This window comes from Jaculus jaculus, chromosome 3 (assembly GCF_020740685.1).
Source record: "Jaculus jaculus isolate mJacJac1 chromosome 3, mJacJac1.mat.Y.cur, whole genome shotgun sequence".
Classification (NCBI taxonomy): Eukaryota; Metazoa; Chordata; class Mammalia; order Rodentia; family Dipodidae; genus Jaculus; species Jaculus jaculus.
The window spans coordinates 4303404-4323569 of record NC_059104.1 but is presented as its reverse complement, the minus strand read 5'-3'; the positions used below and the strand labels follow the sequence as shown (position 1 = coordinate 4323569).

The window sequence follows — 20166 nt, the reverse complement described above, 5'->3', positions numbered from 1 at the left end:
TGAGGAGAACGACAGTCACGTGAGGACTCCTGTGGTAGGTTCTTGTGGTGCTGTTCCTGTGAGGAGAACGACAGTCATGTGAGGGCTCCTGTGGTAGGTTCTTGTGGTGCTGTTCCTGTGAGGAGAACGACAGTCACATGAGGACTCCTGTGGTAGGTTCTTGTGGTGCTGTTCCTGTGAGGAGAACGACAGTCACGTGAAGACTCCTGTGGTAGGTTCTTGTGGTGCTGTTCCTGTGAGGAGAACGACAGTCACGTGAGGACTCCTGTGGTAGGTTCTTGTGGTGCTGTTCCTGTGAGGAGAACGACAGTCACGTGAGGACTCCTGTGGTAGGTTCTTGTGGTGCTGTTCCTGTGAGGAGAACGACAGTCACGTGAGGACTCCTGTGGTAGGTTCTTGTGGTGCTGTTCCTGTGAGGAGAACGACAGTCACGTGAGGGCTCCTGTGGTAGGTTCTTGTGGTGCTGTTCCTGTGAGGAGAACGACAGTCACGTGAGGACTCCTGTGGTAGGTTCTTGTGGTGCTGTTCCTGTGAGGAGAACGACAGTCACGTGAGGACTCCTGTGGTAGGTTCTTGTGGTGCTGTTCCTGTGAGGAGAACGACAGTCATGTGAGGGCTCCTGTGGTAGGTTCTTGTGGTGCTGTTCCTGTGAGGAGAACGACAGTCACATGAGGACTCCTGTGGTAGGTTCTTGTGGTGCTGTTCCTGTGAGGAGAACGACAGTCACGTGAAGACTCCTGTGGTAGGTTCTTGTGGTGCTGTTCCTGTGAGGAGAACGACAGTCACGTGAGGACTCCTGTGGTAGGTTCTTGTGGTGCTGTTCCTGTGAGGAGAACGACAGTCACGTGAGGACTCCTGTGGTAGGTTCTTGTGGTGCTGTTCCTGTGAGGAGAACGACAGTCACGTGAGGACTCCTGTGGTAGGTTCTTGTGGTGCTGTTCCTGTGAGGAGAACGACAGTCACGTGAGGGCTCCTGTGGTAGGTTCTTGTGGTGCTGTTCCTGTGAGGAGAACGACAGTCACGTGAGGGCTCCTGTGGTAGGTTCTTGTGGTGCTGTTCCTGTGAGGAGAACGACAGTCACGTGAGGACTCCTGTGGTAGGTTCTTGTGGTGCTGTTCCTGTGAGGAGAACGACAGTCACGTGAGGGCTCCTGTGGTAGGTTCTTGTGGTGCTGTTCCTGTGAGGAGAACGACAGTCACGTGAGGGCTCCTGTGGTAGGTTCTTGTGGTGCTGTTCCTGTGAGGAGAACGACAGTCACGTGAGGGCTCCTGTGGTAGGTTCTTGTGGTGCTGTTCCTGTGAGGAGAACGACAGTCACGTGAGGACTCCTGTGGTAGGTTCTTGTGGTGCTGTTCCTGTGAGGAGAACGACAGTCACGTGAGGACTCCTGTGGTAGGTTCTTGTGGTGCTGTTCCTGTGAGGAGAACGACAGTCACGTGAGGACTCCTGTGGTAGGTTCTTGTGGTGCTGTTCCTGTGAGGAGAACGACAGTCACGTGAGGACTCCTGTGGTAGGTTCTTGTGGTGCTGTTCCTGTGAGGAGAACGACAGTCACGTGAGGGCTCCTGTGGTAGGTTCTTGTGGTGCTGTTCCTGTGAGGAGAACGACAGTCACATGAGGACTCCTGTGGTAGGTTCTTGTGGTGCTGTTCCTGTGAGGAGAACGACAGTCACGTGAGGACTCCTGTGGTAGGTTCTTGTGGTGCTGTTCCTGTGAGGAGAACGACAGTCACGTGAGGACTCCTGTGGTAGGTTCTTGTGGTGCTGTTCCTGTGAGGAGAACGACAGTCACGTGAGGACTCCTGTGGTAGGTTCTTGTGGTGCTGTTCCTGTGAGGAGAACGACAGTCACGTGAGGGCTCCTGTGGTAGGTTCTTGTGGTGCTGTTTCTGTGAGGAGAGCGTGGCATCTCTTGAGGGATGCTCTTGGAGTGACAGGAACACGGTAGAGGAATGCTTTTTGTGACACTGGAAAGCATGTGTGTTGATTACACAGAGCATTGGTTCATTGAATGCTCCCAATGCAACAACAGGGTTTGATTTGGACACATTTTAAAACATATTGGTAACATTTTCTATAGTAAACAAACCAGCAAATTGGTATAAGTACAAGAAATGTAAACGTCTTTTGTTCAAACTGCTTTACACATCATTCAAAAGCAGTGTTTCTTGTCATTCCAGTTGTTTGCAGTCTGTTCCCATCTGTGTTTGAGAAGGGGATGAAGCGTCTGTCTCCTTTCTCAACTGTGGCTTCAGATCTTCTAGAAACTTCCTTCCTAGCTTCTCCCTTGAAGTGAACAAAGGTTACTGTTCTAAATAGCCCAACTTTTCCTATCTAAACAAAAATATTCTCTTTTTTTCCTTCTTTTCCTCCTCCTCCATTCCACTGGCTTTGCAATACTGTGAAAAAAAAATCAATGCCTCACCTCAAATTGCCAAGTACATTCCTACATGTGTGAATAACCACAGCTGTTATGTGCAGCCTTGTTTTCCAAGTACTTGTAGAAGTCCCCAAGCTTTCAGAAGGTGCTTGGGAAGTTAGAGTCCTCAGTGAGCCGGTCGAGACAGAAATGTGTACCTGCCTCTGCCGACCCCGCATGGACTTTCTGTTGTTGCTACATATTGTGCGTCATCTCTTTACATTGCCCAAGGCAGGTGAGTGCTATTCAGCAGTGACTCCTGTAAGGACGCATTTTTACCTTCTGTTTCCAGAGTCCTAGGAAACAGAAGTCAGTAGGCATCTTACTGAGCCTTTTCCTTTAAGAAAGTTCTGGGGCTGGAGAGATGGCTTAGTGGGTAAGGCATTTGCCTGCAAAGCCAAAGGACTTCGGTTTGATTTCCCATAGCCCATGTGAGCCAGATGGACAAGGTGGCACATGCATCTGGAGTTCATTTGCAGTGGCTGGAAGCCCTGGTACACTCATTCTCTCTCTCCCTCTCTTTCTCAAATAAATAAATAAAATATTTTTTTTAAAAAAAGAAAGTTCTGAAACCACCTTTAAGATAGCTGTGTTTCTATCACCTAGGAGCTTGCAAGACTCAGAGGCTCAGGTCCCCCATGGCCAGTATCTGCATTTTGAGTCATGAGCACATTAAGTGTCAGATGCCATTTGTAAATGAAGCTGTGTCTCTCTGTTAGGTTAACTGTGCTTCCCCTGCATCTGGTGCTACCATTGCTTCACCTGAACTATGGGCTTTCTTTTTCCTCTGGGCTGCAACCCTGCCTTCCTAGTATTTCACACTACAAAATTGATGTTTCTGTTACATGTTACCAGAATATAGTTCCCGAAAGTCTTAATGAAGAGCAACATGACTGGCTCTGTTATTTCACAGTGTAGACCAGATTTACTCTGCCACAGTTCTTACTTAGTGCTATTCATCCACTTTGTATAGCATGTCATGATTTGGTCTCCACATACCCCACTATGAAGCTGCACGTCTTTAAACATTTAGTAAGTGGGAAATTCTTCTGTGGTATTGGACATCTTATAATGTAAGTTTTCAAAGCCATTCTTGAGCCCATTGACATTCTCGTGGTCTGTGTGCTCCGTGACTTTGAGGCTCAGGTCTAAGAATGTGCAGGTTAGATTTGACTACAAAAACCCTCTCAACTGTAAGATTTTTTATGTAGAAATCCAAGTCCTTTTCAGATTTCTCTAAACTATCACAGCTTCTCTCACCTGGTTGCACATCTTTATCACTGTTTTCTTGCTTTCCCTCCAGCGGGGGGAGGGGGGTCCCCTCTCTGTTGTCTTTTCTGTCCTTGCATGCAGTTGAGGGCCCCCTTCACTCATGGCTGCTCAGTATCTACTAGACATGTCCTCTGAGGTCTGCTCTTGAAACTGATCTTTCCTGGTTTTTCGTCTGTGCGATATTTGGTACCAGTCAACTTGCATTCCCACTGTTTCAGTACATGATGTAAACTATAAAATTATGTATACTGTCAGGGGTATTTTGATCATAAATTGTGAGTGTACAGTTCCTGACAATGAATAGCAGTAATCAGTTTTACAGTTATCAGGTTTAGGGACTTAGACCAAGTTCTTTTCATGGGTAATATACAAGTAAAAATCTCACATGGAAGACTTTCTATTCCTGTACCAGTTCCATGCATACCTGTCTGGGGCACTAAGCAACAGTATTTAATTTATATCCCAAACATGCCACTACTCATTACACTGTTTCCTTGAGGATTCCTTTTATTTGCAGTCTTAAAATTTTTAATTTGGCTTTAAATAAGACATTGATGGCTGCTCAGCTTTTTGGCATGGGATATTGTCAACAGGATGCCCTGTCTCTTCCCAGCTTCTTGAGGATATGACTTTGAGAAGGTCTTAGATCAGAAGAGATTGCCCTACTATAGAACTGATGCAAGGGGGAGCCATGAAGACAGATGATGTGCTCTTGAAGTAGCAGGGAAGGAGGGTAATGGAATCCATGTGACATGAGAGCAGAGTGGGGATCCATCTAGGGAAAGAAGGGGAAGAGCCAGAGAGGCATCAGGAGACTGGTAGGACACCGTGAACAAAATGTTAGCATGAAGGCAGCAGGAATACAATTGCTGCCAGCTGCTTGTCAGTAAGAGCTGCAAGTTCACAGCCAACTTTGGGGAACATGATTTTATGTATCCCTTGTTACCCATGGGACACTTTGACCCTACTCACCCTCAATATTTGAACTCAGGTCACATGTTATGGTGATTATAAATTATGGACTGAAGCTAAAGAGCCTCTGATCCCATTGCAAACATGACAGCTTTATTTCTGATCCTGAGCAAATTAGTCAACCTCATTGAGACAGTTTTGCTCAAGTGTGAAGTATGGGTCTTGTAGGTGTGAAGTGTGGGTGATGTATAATAAAGACTCAGATCTGGGGCATGGGTCTTGTAGAGTAAAGAACTTAGCCTGCCTTTTCTCTGATTCCTGGGCTTTAAATTCCTGGAATTTCCCAGGTGACAGTAATATGTCTGTGAGTACCAACCCTTGGATTACACTTGGCTTTCTGCTGAGGAGGTGAGATGATTCAGGGAAAGACAGGGTCGAACTGGCATAGACCATGGCCAGAGGCCACCAGCGAGAACACGTGGGCTGGACTTGATCCCAGGCTTTAGTCCAGTGAAGAAGCAGCCATGAAGCTTTTCAAGTGAAGCAGTATGAGCTGCACGGTGCCCCCTGCGGGGTCTTGGCGGACGCTCGGGAAGGCCCAGAGCCACACACTTCATGAAGCCTGCTCACCCTGCTTCCAGAGACCGAGCTGTGGGCTAAGTCAGGATTTCTTTTGAGCCTGTGCTGCACATTTGAAAGTAAGAAATTTTCATATCTAAAGAGGTGCTCATATTAATTTTGTCAGTCTTCATCAAACTCCAGGACACTGGTAGACTGACAGAATTATCCACTCTGCATATTGAAAATCTGAGTCTCGGGCGTGTGACAAACCTGACATAACTGGCAAGGGAGGTCGCAGCTGGAACCCAAGTCTTCAGACTGTTTATAATTCCCAGCTGACATGGACAGAAGACTCTGGAACAATGGGCACCTCCCTGTCTCACAGAGGCTCAGCGTTACCCTGCAGTTAAAGAGGATGGAGAAGGCTTTGAATTTTGCCTGGACAGGACAAATGTACACAGTGAGATGACGATGCTGGGCAGCAATGCTGAAAGTGCATTTCTCCTGGGACCCCCCTCAGGTGGTTGTTCACAGCCTTCACTTTTCTTGCCCAGCATCCCTAGTTGTTCATTATTTTTCCTCTTTAAACTTTGTTTTAATGGGTCTCAAAATTCTGTGAACTACTCATTTGGTCAAGTTGCTTTTATTTAAAAAATACTGATTTCAAAAACTAATAGCATAACATTGCCATTTACACACATACCTACAGACACACACAAAATTCTCCTTTCTTTCTGAAGATATTTACAAAACATTGTTATCATTAACCAGTTTTTTTTTAGTACTAAGCACAAATGGCTAATTGGGACAAACAGTTCTCAGACTGTTCTTCCCCCACAGGTTAAGATGGTAGCGGGTATTAGGGTAATAGTCCTTGAGCTTTCTGACTTGGTGCCCTTGCCAGCTCTAGCACACTTCTTTTTTTTTTAAATATATTTTTTAATTTCTTATTTTATTTATTTATTTGAGAGCGACAGACAGAGAGAAAGACAGATAGAGGGAGAGAGAGGGAATGGGCACGCCAGGGCTTCCAGCCTCTGCAAACGAACTCCAGATGCGTGTGCCCCCTTGTGCATCTGGCTAACGTGGGATCTGGGGAACCGAGCCTCGAACCAGGGTCCTTAGGCTTCACAGGCAAGCGCTTAACCGCTAAGCCATCTCTCCAGCCCTCTAGCACACTTCTTATCCATAGCTTTGATGACACCCACAGAACCATGTGCCTCGTATCTTGCACAGTAAATCGACCCACAGGAGGAGGGAAGTCAGAGTCGCTCTCCTCACACATGGGCTTGCCTGGAACCACCTCGGGTGAGTTCGCGTTCTGTGCGGGTAACAGCACAGCTGGCACAGACAGCCGCTACAGAGAAGGGGTTCATTTGTAGCTCACAGTTTGAGGGTTCCCATCTATGATAATCAGGTAACGTTGGGCTAGTGCACAGTCGGCTCATAATAGTGGGGGCCATGTGCTAGGACAAGACCATTCACCTCAAGACCAGGAAGCAAGTGGAGGAGAAAGGGGAGGCTGATCTCATGACGACCACTAGGTCCTTCCTCCTTAAACTTATGCCACTCTCAGTCACCCCAGCTGGCAGCCTCAAGACCCAGGCTGCAGCATCCAGCAAGTACTTTCTTCTTAGCTTTGCAAAGCTCCCACCCCCCACTCTCAGTGGTTCCTCAGCCAAACAGCACTCTATCCATAATGGCTATGAATGAACACTCAGCTCAGTCTTACCCTTCTTCCTTAATGACAGGGGAGCACCTCTGCTACCTTAGGTGCTGCTACTCCCTTATCCATTATCTCCCTGACTTTCCCTGAGTGTGGGCTCCATGGGGTGCAGAAGCTCCCTCCTCCCTTATCCATCATCTCCATGACTTTCCCTGAGTGTGGGCTCCATGGGGTGCAGAAGCTCCCTCCTCCCTTATCCATCATTTCCCTGACTTTCCCTGAGTGTGGGCTCCATGGGGTGGAGAAGCTCCCTCCTCCCTTATCCATCATCTCCCTGACTTTCCCTGAGTGTGGGCTCCATGGGGTCTAGCATAACTGAGTCACATACTCAGTATCCTCACATTGGTTTCTATTACATGTTATTGTTGTTGTTTTATTTATTTATTTATATATATATTTATTTATGAGAGAGAGAGAATGGGCATGCCAGAGTCTCCAGTCACTGCAGATGAGCTCCAGACACATGTGTCACCTTGTGCATTTGGCTTCCATGGGTGCTGGGGAATCAGACCTGGGTCCTTAGTTAGGCTTTTCAGGCAAGCACTTTAACCACTTTAGCCCTCTCTCCAGCCATGTTGTTATTATTGTTATCCTAATATATCTCAATATAGTCAAATTTATTTCTTTTCTATATTGTTTTGAAATTTGTTTCAGTTACAATGGGCAATGATTTTGCCATTATTCTATTTCCATTTTCAGAAATAAAATCCTATTTATCCTATTTCCTGCAGGCACATTTTCCCTGTGTGAAATGTCTTTATGTTTATCAAAATAAGTAAGTCTACTAAATCCAGTTGAGTTCAGAAATGGCTCGCTTTCTGGTATACCTCATCTGGTCCCATGGCGAGAGTAACTGCTCTCCTCTGTTAATGTAAATGGCCTTGTGTAACAGTTCTCTCATTTGGCTTCTGTTTATGGAATCTGCCCTGTGAAAAACCTTTTGAAGAAATGTGTTTCAGTCCTGTATTTTCTGTTTCTGTTTCTCACTGGTAGAGTTATATAACTAATAACATTCTCTTAATAATGAAGTAAGACTTGATGGTGGAAGAAAAGTGCGAAGTGTGGAAAACAGAGAAGTATGAAGAAATGCCACCTGTTATCATTGTAGTGAGCATGCTCTGAGGAAGGTGGGCAGTGGGCAGAGAGGCGGAGCTCAACTTTGCTGAACCAAGAGCAAGAGTTTCCCAGTGCTTCTGAGCAGCGCACAGGCACTGGGGCCCAGGGAGAGGCCTGCGCAGAGTTGTGGTAAAAGCCACTCTTCCCTCACTGCAAATTCCTCTTCCTCATTTGCTGCTCAAAGGGATGATTCCTAGGTCCTTGGGAAAGACCTGTAACTGGCAAGAGAGTCACCAAGACGGGTGAAAGTGAGGCAGTTAAAGGCACAGGCGGCTGGCAGCTCTGAGCAGCTCTAGCCTGCACCCACAGGCAGACAGTTGGCATATGTGCTGCCCGCTAGAGGTGTGGCGCTTGCTGCAGGGCCCTCTACCTGCTCTCACCCGAATCCGTCTGTCTCTGTGGACACTTGTCAGGGTCCAGCTGTGTCATCACACCTTATCCATCATCTCCCTGACTTTCCCTGAGCGTGGGCTCCATGGGGTGCAGAATCTCTCCTCCCTTATCCATCATCTCCCTGACTTTCCCTGAGTGTGGGCTCCATGGGGTGCAGAAGCTCCCTCCTCCCTTATCCATTATCTCCCTGACTTTCCCTGAGTGTGGGCTCCATGGGGTGGAGAAGCTCCCTCCTCCCTTATCCATCATCTCCCTGACTTTCCCTGAGTGTGGGCTCCATGGGGTGCAGAAGCTCCCTCCTCCCTTATCCATCATCTCCCTGACTTTCCCTGAGTGTGGGCTCCATGGGGTGAAGAATCTCTCCTCCCTTATCCATCATCTCCCTGACTTTCCCTGAGTGTGGGCTCCATGGGGTGCAGAAGCTCCCTCTTCCCTTATCCATCATCTCCCTGACTTTCCCTTAGTGTGGACTCCATGGGGTGCAGAAGCTCCCTCCTCCCTTATCCATCATCTCCCGGACTTTCCCTGAGTGTGGGCTCCATGGGGTGCAGAAGCTCCCTCCTCCCTTATCCATCATCTCCCTGACTTTCCCTGAGTGTGGGCTCCATGGGGTGGAGAAGCTCCCTCCTCCCTTATCCATCATCTCCCTGACTTTCCCTGAGTGTGGGCTCCATGGGGTGCAGAAGCTCCCTCCTCCCTCCTCCCTTATGCATCATTTCCCTGACTTTCCCTGAGTGTGGGCTCCATGGGGTGCAGAAGCTCCCTCCTCCCTTATCCATTATCTCCCTGACTTTCCCAGAGTGTGGGCCCCATGGGGTGCAGAAGCTCCCTCTGCCTTATACATCATCTCCCTGACTTTCCCTGAGTGTGGACTCCTTGGGATGCAGAATCTCTCCTCCCTTATCCATCATCTCCCTGACTTTCCCTGAGTGTGGGCTCCATGGGGTGCAGAAGCTCCCTCTTCCCTTATCCATCATCTCCCTGACTTTCCCTTAGTGTGGGCTCCATGGGGTGCAGAAGCTCCCTCCTCCCTTATCCATCATCTCCCTGACTTTCCCTGAGTGTGGGCTCCATGGGGTGCAGAAGCTCCCTCCTCCCTTATCCATCATCTCCCTGGCTTCCCTGAGTGTGGGCTCCATGGGGTGGAGAAGCTCCGTCCTCCCTTATCCATCATCTCCCTGACTTTACCTGAGTGTGGGCTCCATGGGGTGCAGAAGCTCCCTCTTCCTTTATCCATCATCTCTCTGACTTTCCCTGAGTGTGGACTCCTTGGGGTGCAGAATCTCTCCTCCCTTATCCATCATCTCCCTGACTTTCCCTGAGTGTGGGCTCCATGGGGTGCAGAAGCTCCCTCCTCCCTTATCCATCATCTCCCTGACTTTCCCTGAGTGTGGGCTCCATGGGGTGCAGAAGCTCCCTCCTCCCTTATCCATCATCTCCCTGACTTTCCCTGAGTGTGGGCTCCATGGGGTGCAGAAGCTCCCTCCTCCCTTATCCATTATCTCCCTGACTTTCCCTGAGTGTGGGCTCCATGGGGTGCAGAAGCTCCCTCCTCCCTTATCCATCATCTCCCTGACTTTCCCTGAGCGTGGGCTCCATGGGGTGCAGAAGCTCCCTCCTCCCTTATCCATCATTTCCCTGAGTGTGGGCTCCATGGGGTGGAGAAGCTCCCTCCTCCCTTATCCATCATCTCCCTGACTTTCCCTGAGTGTGGGCTCCATGGGGTGCAGAAGCTCCCTCCTCCCTTATCCATCATCTCCCTGACTTTCCCTGAGCGTGGGCTCCATGGGGTGCAGAAGCTCCCTCCTCCCTTATCCATCATTTCCCTGACGTTCCCTGAGTGTGGGCTCCATGGGGTGGAGAAGCTCCCTCCTCCCTTATCCATCATCTCCATGACTTTCCCTGAGTGTGGGCTCCATGGGGTGCAGAAGCTCCCTCCTCCCTTATCCATCATCTCCCTGACTTTCCCTGAGTGTGGGCTCCATGGGGTGGAGAAGCTCCCTCCTCCCTTATCCATCATCTCCCTGACTTTCCCTGAGTGTGGGCTCCATGGGGTGGAGAAGCTCCCTCTTCCCTTATCCATCATCTCCCTGACTTTCCCTGAGTGTGGGCTCCATGGGGTGGAGAAGCTCCCTCCTCCCTTATCCATCATCTCCCTGACTTTCCCTGAGTGTGGTTCTCCATGGGGTGGAGGAGCTCCCTCCTCCCTTATCTATCATCTCCCTGACTTTCCCTGAGTGTGGGCTCCATGGGGTGCAGAAGCTCCCTCCTCCCTTATCCATCATCTCCCTGACTTTCCCTGAGTGTGGGCTCCATGGGGTGCAGAAGCTCCCTCCTCCCTTATCCATCATCTCCCGGACTTTCCCTGAGTGTGGGCTCCATGGGGTGCAGAAGCTCCCTCCTCCCTTATCCATCATCTCCCTGACTTTCTCTGAGTGTGGGCTCCATGGGGTGGAGAAGCTCCCTCCTCCCTTATCCATCATCTCCCTGACTTTCCCTGAGTGTGGGCTCCATGGGGTGCAGAAGCTCCCTTTTCCCTTCTCCCTCTTACCTTATCTATCATCTCCCTGACTTTCCCTGATTGTGGGCTCCATGGGGTGGAGAAGCTCCCTCCTCCCTTATCCATCATCTCCCTGACTTTCTCTGAGTGTGGACTCCTTGGGGTGCAGAATCTCTCCTCCCTTATCCATCATCTCCCTGACTTTCCCTGATTGTGGGCTCCATGGGGTGCAGAAGCTCCCTCTTCCCTTATCCATCATCTCCCTGACTTTCCCTTAGTGTGGGCTCCATGGGGTGCAGAAGCTCCCTCCTCCCTTATCCATCATCTCCCTGACTTTACCTGAGTGTGGGCTCCATGGGGTGCAGAAGCTCCCTCTTCCCTTATCCATCATCTCTCTGACTTTCCCTGAGTGTGGGCTCCATGGGGTGGAGAAGCTCCCTCCTCCCTTATCCATCATCTCCCTGACTTTCCCTGAGTGTGGGCTCCATGGGTTGGAGGAGCTTCCTCCTCCCTTATCCATCATCTTCCTGACTTTCCCTGAGTGTGGGCTCCATGGGGTGGAGAAGCTTCCTCCTCCCTTATCCATCATCTCCCTGACATTCCCTGAGTGTGGGCTCCATGGGGTGCAGAAGCTCCCTCCTCCCTTATCCATCATCTCCCTGACTTTCCCTGATTGTGGGCTCCATGGGGTGCAGAAGCTCCCTCCTCCCTTATCCATCATCTCCCTGACTTTCCCTGAGTGTGGGCTCCATGGGGTGGAGAAGCTCCCTCCTTATCCAGCATCTCCCTGACTTTCCCTGAGCGTGGACTCCATGGGGTGGAGAAGCTCCCTCCTCTCTTTCCAGCAACTCCCTGACTTTAATTTTGCCTGAGGGAGAGGAGTGTGTGGAGTCTGGTGTTAATAAAGGAAAGCACTCAGTGCATAAACAAGCCGCAGCTTAGAGCCTCTGAAGTAGGCATGGGTGCAAGTTGGCAGTGTCTTCAGGATGCTGCAGCACAATACCATATACCTAGGGCTGATAATTAGATGCTCAGCACTTGAGTTCCAGAGGCGGGAAAGTTCAGCATCAAGACACTGGACAATGCAGTGTCTGCAGAGGCCCCATTGCTCAGGGAATGTGCTCACAGGGACCACAGAGCACAGCCTGGGGTCCTGATTATCCTTTTGTCCATCTTCGAGGGCCACTCTGACTAACCAGGCATCCCCCAGGAGCCCCGCTCTTCACCGCTGTCACTTTGCAGATGAGAGTCACCAAGTAAATTGGGGTCACACAAACTTTCACCCCCTGCAGGCCCCTGGGTGGCTGCTGATCTATCTGCATGAGGCACTGAGCAAGTCACGGTAAGTTGAAATGCAGGGTCCTGCTCCTTCAGAAGCTCTGTACAAAACTACACTTCGTCTAAGTCTGTGCCACAGCTTGCTTCTTTGTTGCAGTGATGGGCTGAAATGGGTCTCATGAAGCCATAAATGGCCCAGGCTTGCTATGCTGTGCCATCACTCTGGCTCTCCTAGCCCACATAGGATGGGGCATGAAGACAGCCAGTCACTAAACTTAACAAGGGTAAAGTTCCAAAAATGACACAGTTCTGGACACAAACAAACACTGAATCTTCTGTGTAGCAAATTAACCAAAAGACCTGGAAAAAAAAAAAAGGAATGGATGAAACCATGTATATATGATAAAGGATCATTACCCAAATATGCAAGGAAATCACAAGACTCAGCACCAAAATAGTAACGTGAACTTTACAACTATGCAAAGAACCTCAACGAGGATTTTCTTGAAGAAGACACACCAATGGCCAATGTCTGGAAGAGTGCTCAACACCAGCCATCTTCAAATGCATGTGAATCAGAACCTCCATGAGACATCATCTCTGTCACCTGCTGGTGGGGTTGGAACCAAAGTGTTGAGTATATCTGCGCACTGGAAAAGTCCTGAACCATGAAAATAAACCCAATCCCTTGTAAGCGACACTGGTGAACCGGAATATGTTATACTAAGAGAAACAAGGCATACACTGAAAGACTTAATTACTGTATGGCCCTGCTCAGGTAGGAAAGCCAAAAGAATTCAGTCTAGTTACAGCAGAGGGCAGTCCCCTCCCTGGTTGTCAGAGATAGGCCAGTGCTGATCATAGGGTGCAAACTTCGAGGTACAAATGAACAACTTCTGGGTACTGGTGAGTGGATATATGAATCAGATTGTGATAATTATCACACTATATTTGCCAAATCACCATGCCTTACACATTAAATATATTATCTTGACTTAACAGCTAGGTATCCTCAAATTTAAACCATTCAAATTAAAATCACAGTGACTCCAAAGAGTGGAAAGAGATTAACAAGGCAAGTTCTATATAGGACTGGTTATTGACTATGTACATACATGTCAGAAAAAAACTGAACTTTACAATGGCTAATTTTTATGTATATAAATAAGATAAAATTTCAAAGAGGCAAATAATTCCCATCAGCACTTACTAGAATCATAACCATTATTACTGATTATATGAAATAATATTCTTTTCATATATAATCTTGATACAATAGTCATTTCTGTTACTTGAATGGTAACATTGAAGAAATACATTCTTAAATTTTATAGCAAAGTGTTACAATGCAAAGTCAACACTTAAATCAGGTCTGGTGTGGATATTATACATAGGCTTTCTTTTATTAAAAACTTTGTAGAAAAATGATAAAACAGCATTTCTTAGCTGGGCGTGGTGGCGCATGCCTTTAATCCCAGCACCCAGGAGTCAGAGGTAGGAGGATTGCTGTGAGTTTGAGGCTACCCTGAGAATACAGCATGAATTACAGGTCAGCCTGAGCTAGAGAGAGACCCTACCTTGAAAAACCAAATAATAAACAACAAAATTCATTCTGCTTACAATAATTTCAGTCTTTAGTTGTTTTCTAATTCTTAGAATATTATTTCATTACTAACACCAAACATTGCCCATGAATCTACATATTAAATCTTAAGTCTATTATATTTTAATTAATTACATGATTATATCTTTCTTCACTTGTTTTCAGTCCATCTATTTCACTCTTAAATAGCATATTCAGTTCAGTTCATTGTGCATTCTGAACTTAGCTTTTACATTGCTTATTGATTGATCTTTGACAAATATATCTCTGTGAACATTTTCTTTAGGAATTGAAATAAATGTACATTTTATACTTGTAAAATTGAATGAAAATTGAAATTAAGAGAAAATCTTACAGATTTCTCCAGGTTATTTCCTCCTGTGGGTTATCGAAAGGATTTTCTCTCTGAATAAAACTACTTTCTATATCCAGGACTCCTGTAGCTTTTGATTGATACAACAATGTTAAGAGAAAACTAACTACAGTATTGATTGTTTCCTGTAGCAGTCCCCTGGTGCTACCAATTGCCAAGCAAGACAGTTTGTTGGAAAAAGACACCATGTTCAGAGATGCATCACGCGGTCTCTGTAAGCAGCAGTCCCAGGAAGGCACTCCGGAGAGCTCTACTGTAAGTGGCGGCAGCAAACCTGAGCAGGTAAGTACAGCCTGTTCCAGGTGTTCCTCCTGCCCTTCTGCTGAAAAACAACACACGGCCAAACAAAATACCTCTGTCTTTATGCAGAAAGTTAATGGAATTCCTTTCAGTAAATAGGGCATTGTACTCCTAGTTAATCAACACAATTGCTGCTTTGTTTTAGAGAAATTTGAGTCAGTCAGCTATCAACCAATACATATGTTGATTGTTGCATATTTCTAACTGCCTTCATTATGTAGTCTGTGTTCTGTTCCTCCCATTCTGCAAATAAAAGCACACAAGAAGCTCAGTCACTGAGCCTTTTGTCTTTAAAAGAAGCCCTGGCATTGCTGCATGTCTCTGTGCATGCTGGGGTAATCCCAGTGACCAATTTGTGGAAGTGACTTTGGCATTAGGAAGCTGATGAACTTGAGAAAACAAATATTAATGTATTTTCTTCTTCCCTTGCCACAGCAATCAATGGTTTTCCTGTGTTGAGTGCTTATGAATGGAAAACATCTGAGTATTTACAAGCATTTTGTTTTGGTGCCTAATTGAGGATTTTACTTGAATCAGGTTTTCTAAGCACAGAATTGTATTTAGAACTAAGTTTTAATTTACATTGCTTTAGATAAATCAAAGTAAACTTAAAATGGGGTCATTGTTATTCACATTGTCTTGAAATATTTTCATAATCGTATTATAGAAATATGTGAAAATTCTTAAGGTGTCCTGTGACTTTGTTGTGTTGACATTTCCAAATGGTAAAATTTTTTTTATTTTGAGAATATTTTTTATCATTTATTTTGAAATATAGAGGCTGAGAGAGAGAGAGAGAGAGGGAGGGAGGGAGGGAAGATGGCCCTCCAGGGCCTTCAGCTACCACAAATGAACTCCAGACGCATGCACTCCCTTGTCTGTGTGTGTAACACATTGTGCATTTGTGTCACCATGTCTCTGGCTATGTGGGACTTGGAGATTTGAACATGAGTCCTTAGGCTTCTCGGGCAAGCCCCTTAACCACTAAGCCTTCTCTCCAGCCCTCAAGTGGTCAAATTCTTTAATTTTTTAGTTTTTGTATGAGGGGTCAAATTCTCTATGAAGTAACTATATTCACTGAATAGCTTGCCATCAATATTTATATATGAGTTTATTGCATGCTATCATTATCTCAAGTTGCTTAGATTTTCCCTCCGCAGAGTCAAAACTATTTCAGTGTAGCAAATTGATAGCTTTTAAATAATAATTCAACACGATGTTGCTGAAAGTCACAAAACATTTTGTTTCCAAAAATAAGAAGATATTCATAAGTTTGGAGCATCAGATAAAAAATCTTGTAAGACTTTGTTGGATTTAGTGACAGCTCTTATGAATCCTGGGTCCTGGGTCATAAAAATATTGAGGGGCGCTTGGCAGATGACTCAGTGAGTAAGCTCATTTGCTGCACAAGCGTGAGAACCTGAGCCACATAAAATGCTGGGCATGGTCATTCCTGCGTGTAACCACATCTCTGTCGGGTAGAGACGGGCTCTCTGGTGCTCAGTGGTCAGCCTCTCCAGCTGAAAAACAGAAAGCGCCATGGCCGGTGGGTGACTTGGTCTCACAGAAGTAGGAGGGATGATAGAAGAGCACACCCGATGCCCTCTTTGTCTCTGCACGCTTACGCACAGGACAGAGTCCTCTGCATATGTACCATAGATGTCATATATGCATATGCACGCCTCAAACACCACACACAGCAGAGCAATGAATTAAAAATGTTTATTATATTCCTGTCCTAGAACTTGCTATCTAGGTGGACATGTGGGGATTCTGCCTTTACACCCTGTAACAAGCACCTAAGACCCACCTGGGCCTCCAGGACTCTTGCAAACCTTGATGGCAGTGAGGGCTGAACGGTCCTCCTCCAGGGCTGGCAGCTCTGTTGGTGGCTGGGTCATGCAGTCACACACCACAGGAGAGCCACGCACCAGACGTTCCAAAGCCATTAACCTCTCAGTAACACGTTTGAAAGAAATATTTTGAAGAAGTATCCAACTTTAAAAAAAAAAAAAAAATTAAAACAAAACCCACTTACCATGTCTCCTTCCAGATTTTTCCAAAACCTGTGTCCTGTCAAGTGGTAACTTTAAGTGAACATTCAATGCTTGATTTAGCCTCCTCCTTTATTTCTGAGAATCAGTAAGATTAGCATTTCCTTTCACAATATCTGTAAGAAAATGGACTTTTTGCGGTGATTAAAACTCCATAGCCATCCCCCTCTCTCCCTACTTCTATCCTCCCCTGCTTTGCCCTCTTTTGTTATTTTACCATGCTTTCCTAAATCTTTTTTTACTTGCTAAATTATTATTTAATTAATTTATTTATTTGAGCGAGACAGAGGTGTATATATGCGTATGCGCGTGCGCACGCGCGCGCACACACACACACACACACACACACACACACGTCATCTCTCCAGCCCTAACATTTTAACATCTTCCTTTCTTCCTCCCTTCTTTCCTTTCAGAAAGTTGTGGTTTAAATGAAGCTTTGAAATGCATGTGAAGCCTCCACTCCATCTAGTGATCACTTGACCTGGAAAGAGGAGAGAGGGAGACCTGTATACTTCCTGGGGTTCATGCTTGCAATTTAGGGGCTCTAGGGCTCTGGGATTTCCTCCTGCCCACTGAGGTTCACATGTAAAATGGGCAGCTATCACCATTCTCTTATGGATATAGTAAAGAGCACAAAAGATAAGGGTTCTAAACTGTCACATGATCTGCAAAGACAGAGGATGAATTCAATGTGATGTGTTACATTTATCGTTACTGTCAGAATAGACAGTGTAGTAGATTTTGACAGAGTAAATGTAGATTATTTTAGAGGATGCTAGTTCAAAATAAAAGTTTATACTAACACTTAAAGAGCTTGACACCTACCAGTGTTTTCATATGCCTCTTTTTTGTCATCCTACTGGGAATGAGCCCAGGGCCTTAGCATATGCTAGGCAAGTGCTGCACTGCTGAGATGCCTTCAGGATTGCTGCTAGAGTAGAGAGAATGCCAAGCTTCAGGCGAATGGCTGAGCATGCACATGAAACGAGAGGGGGCTCAATGATATTTTGAAGCAGGGAGTATTGTGCAAATTGGTTTTTACTAACAGGCTGCCATTGTAATACTATTTCCAGTTATAGAAATGGCCCCGTCTTCAATGCCCAGAAACCCTAGGCATGCCGTATTTGATGAAAATACAGAACACACTGTCTCCTGAACATTGAGATGTCGGGGACAGTCTTTTTTTGTCATTACCATGGATCATCCAGCAGGGTAGAAGGTGGATTGAAAAGAAATTATAACTGAACCCACTGGTCTTTGACTTCCCAGATCCAGCTCATGCCACCTGCTCCTAGTGACGACCTGGCCACGCTTAGTGAGCTCAACGACGGCAGCCTGCTGTACGAAATCCAGAAGCGCTTTGGGAGCGACCAGATACACGTGAGTGCGGGGGAGAGCCTGTGTCATTGCGTGCTCCTGGTGCACCACGCGAGCGCCCGGGGAGAGCGTGTGTCACACTGCTTGATCATGATACACCACGCGAGCGCCCGGGGAGAGCCTGTGTCACACTGCTTGATCATGATACACCACGCGAGCGCCCGGGGAGAGCCTGTGTCACACTGCTTGATCATGACACACCACGCGAGCGCCCGGGGAGAGCCTGTGTCACACTGCTTGATCATGATACACCACACGAGTGTCCGGGGAGAGCCTGTGTCACACTGCTTGATCATGATACACCACGCGAGCGCCCGGGGAGAGCCTGTGTCACACTGCTTGATCATGATACACCACGCGAGCGTCCGGGGAGAGCCTGTGTCACACTGCTTGATCATGATACACCACGCGAGCGTCCGGGGAGAGCCTGTGTCACACTGCTTGATCATGATACACCACGCTAGCGCCCGGGGAGAGCGTGTGTCACACTGCTTGATCATGACACACCACGCGAGTGCCCGGGGAGGGCCTGTGTCACACTGCTTGATCATGACCCACCACGCGAGCGCCCGGGGAGAGCCTGTGTCACACTGCTTGATCATGATACACCACGCGAGCGCCCGGGGAGAGCCTGTGTCACACTGCTTGATCATGATACACCACGCGAGCGCCCGGGGAGAGCCTGTGTCACACTGCTTGATCATGATACACCACGCGAGTGTCCGGGGAGAGCCTGTGTCACACTGCTTGATCATGATACACCACGCGAGTGTCCGGGGAGAGCGTGTGTCACACTGCTTGATCATGATACACCACGCGAGTGTCCGGGGAGAGCCTGTGTCACACTGCTTGATCATGATACACCACGCGAGTGTCCGGGGAGAGCCTGTGTCACACTGCTTGATCATGATACACCACGCGAGCGTCCGGGGAGAGCGTGTGTCACACTGCTTGATCATGATACACCACGCGAGTGCCCGGGGAGAGCCTGTGTCACACTGCTTGATCATGATGCACCACGCGAGTGTACGGGGAGAGCCTGTGTCACACTGCTTGATCATGATGCACCACGCGAGTGTCCGGGGAGAGCGTGTGTCACACTGCTTGATCATGATACACCACGCGAGTGCCCGGGGAGAGCCTGTGTCACACTGCTTGATCATGACGCACCACGCGAGCGCCCGGGGAGAGCCTGTGTCACACTGCTTGATCATGATACACCACGCGAGCGTCCGGGGAGAGTTTGTGTCACACTGCTTGATCATGATACACCACGCGAGCGCTCGGGGAGAGCCTGTGTCACACTGCTTGATCATGATACACCACGCGAGTGTCCGGGGAGAGTTTGTGTCACACTGCTTGATCATGATGCACCATGCGAGTGTCCGGGGAGAGCCTGTGTCACACTGCTTGATCATGATACACCACGCGAGTGTCCGGGGAGAGCCTGTGTCACACTGCTTGATCATGACGCACCACGCGAGTGTCCGGGGAGAGCCTGTGTCACACTGCTTGATCATGACGCACCACGCGAGTGCCCGGGGAGAGCTTGTGTCACACTGCTTGATCATGATACAGCACGCGAGTGTCCGGGGAGAGCCTGTGTCACACTGCTTGATCATGATACACCACGCGAGCGTCCGGGGAGAGCCTGTGTCACACTGCTTGATCATGATACACCACGCGAGCGTCCGGGGAGAGCCTGTGTCACACTGCTTGATCATGATACACCACGCGAGTGTCCGGGGAGAGCCTGTGTCACACTGCTTGATCATGATACACCACGCTAGCGCCCGGGGATAGCCTGTGTCACACTGCTTGATCATGATACACCACGCGAGCGCCCGGGGAGAGCCTGTGTCACACTGCTTGATCATGATACACCACGCGAGTGTCCGGGGAGAGCCTGTGTCACACTGCTTGATCATGATGCACCACGCGAGCGCCCGGGGAGAGCCTGTGTCACACTGCTTGATCATGATACACCACGCGAGTGCCCGGGGAGAGCCTGTGTCACACTGCTTGATCATGATGCACCACGCGAGTGTCCGGGGAGAGCCTGTGTCACACTGCTTGATCATGATGCACCACGCGAGTGTCCGGGGAGAGTCTGTGTCACACTGCTTGATCATGATACACCACGCGAGCGCCCGGGGAGAGCCTGTGTCACACTGCTTGATCATGATACACCACGCGAGTGTCCGGGGAGAGCCTGTGTCACACTGCTTGATCATGATACACCACGCGAGCGTCCGGGGAGAGCCTGTGTCACACTGCTTGATC

The 20166-nt window shown here is 48.0% G+C and overlaps 1 protein-coding gene across 4 annotated transcripts in view; it reads left to right on the top strand.

Moving 5' to 3' along the window:
* Positions 1-20166, top strand: part of Myo16 (myosin XVI) — a 524203-nt gene that overhangs the window by 245727 nt on the left and 258310 nt on the right. For 3 of the 4 annotated variants that reach the window (XM_004663404.3, XM_045145894.1, XM_045145892.1), the window contains exons 10-11: positions 14281-14431; positions 17776-17886. In XM_004663404.3, coding sequence (XP_004663461.2) covers positions 14281-14431; positions 17776-17886 — 262 coding nt within the window. The remainder of the gene's footprint in view (positions 1-14280; positions 14432-17775; positions 17887-20166) is intronic. The other variant, XM_045145893.1, reaches the window with a different exon arrangement.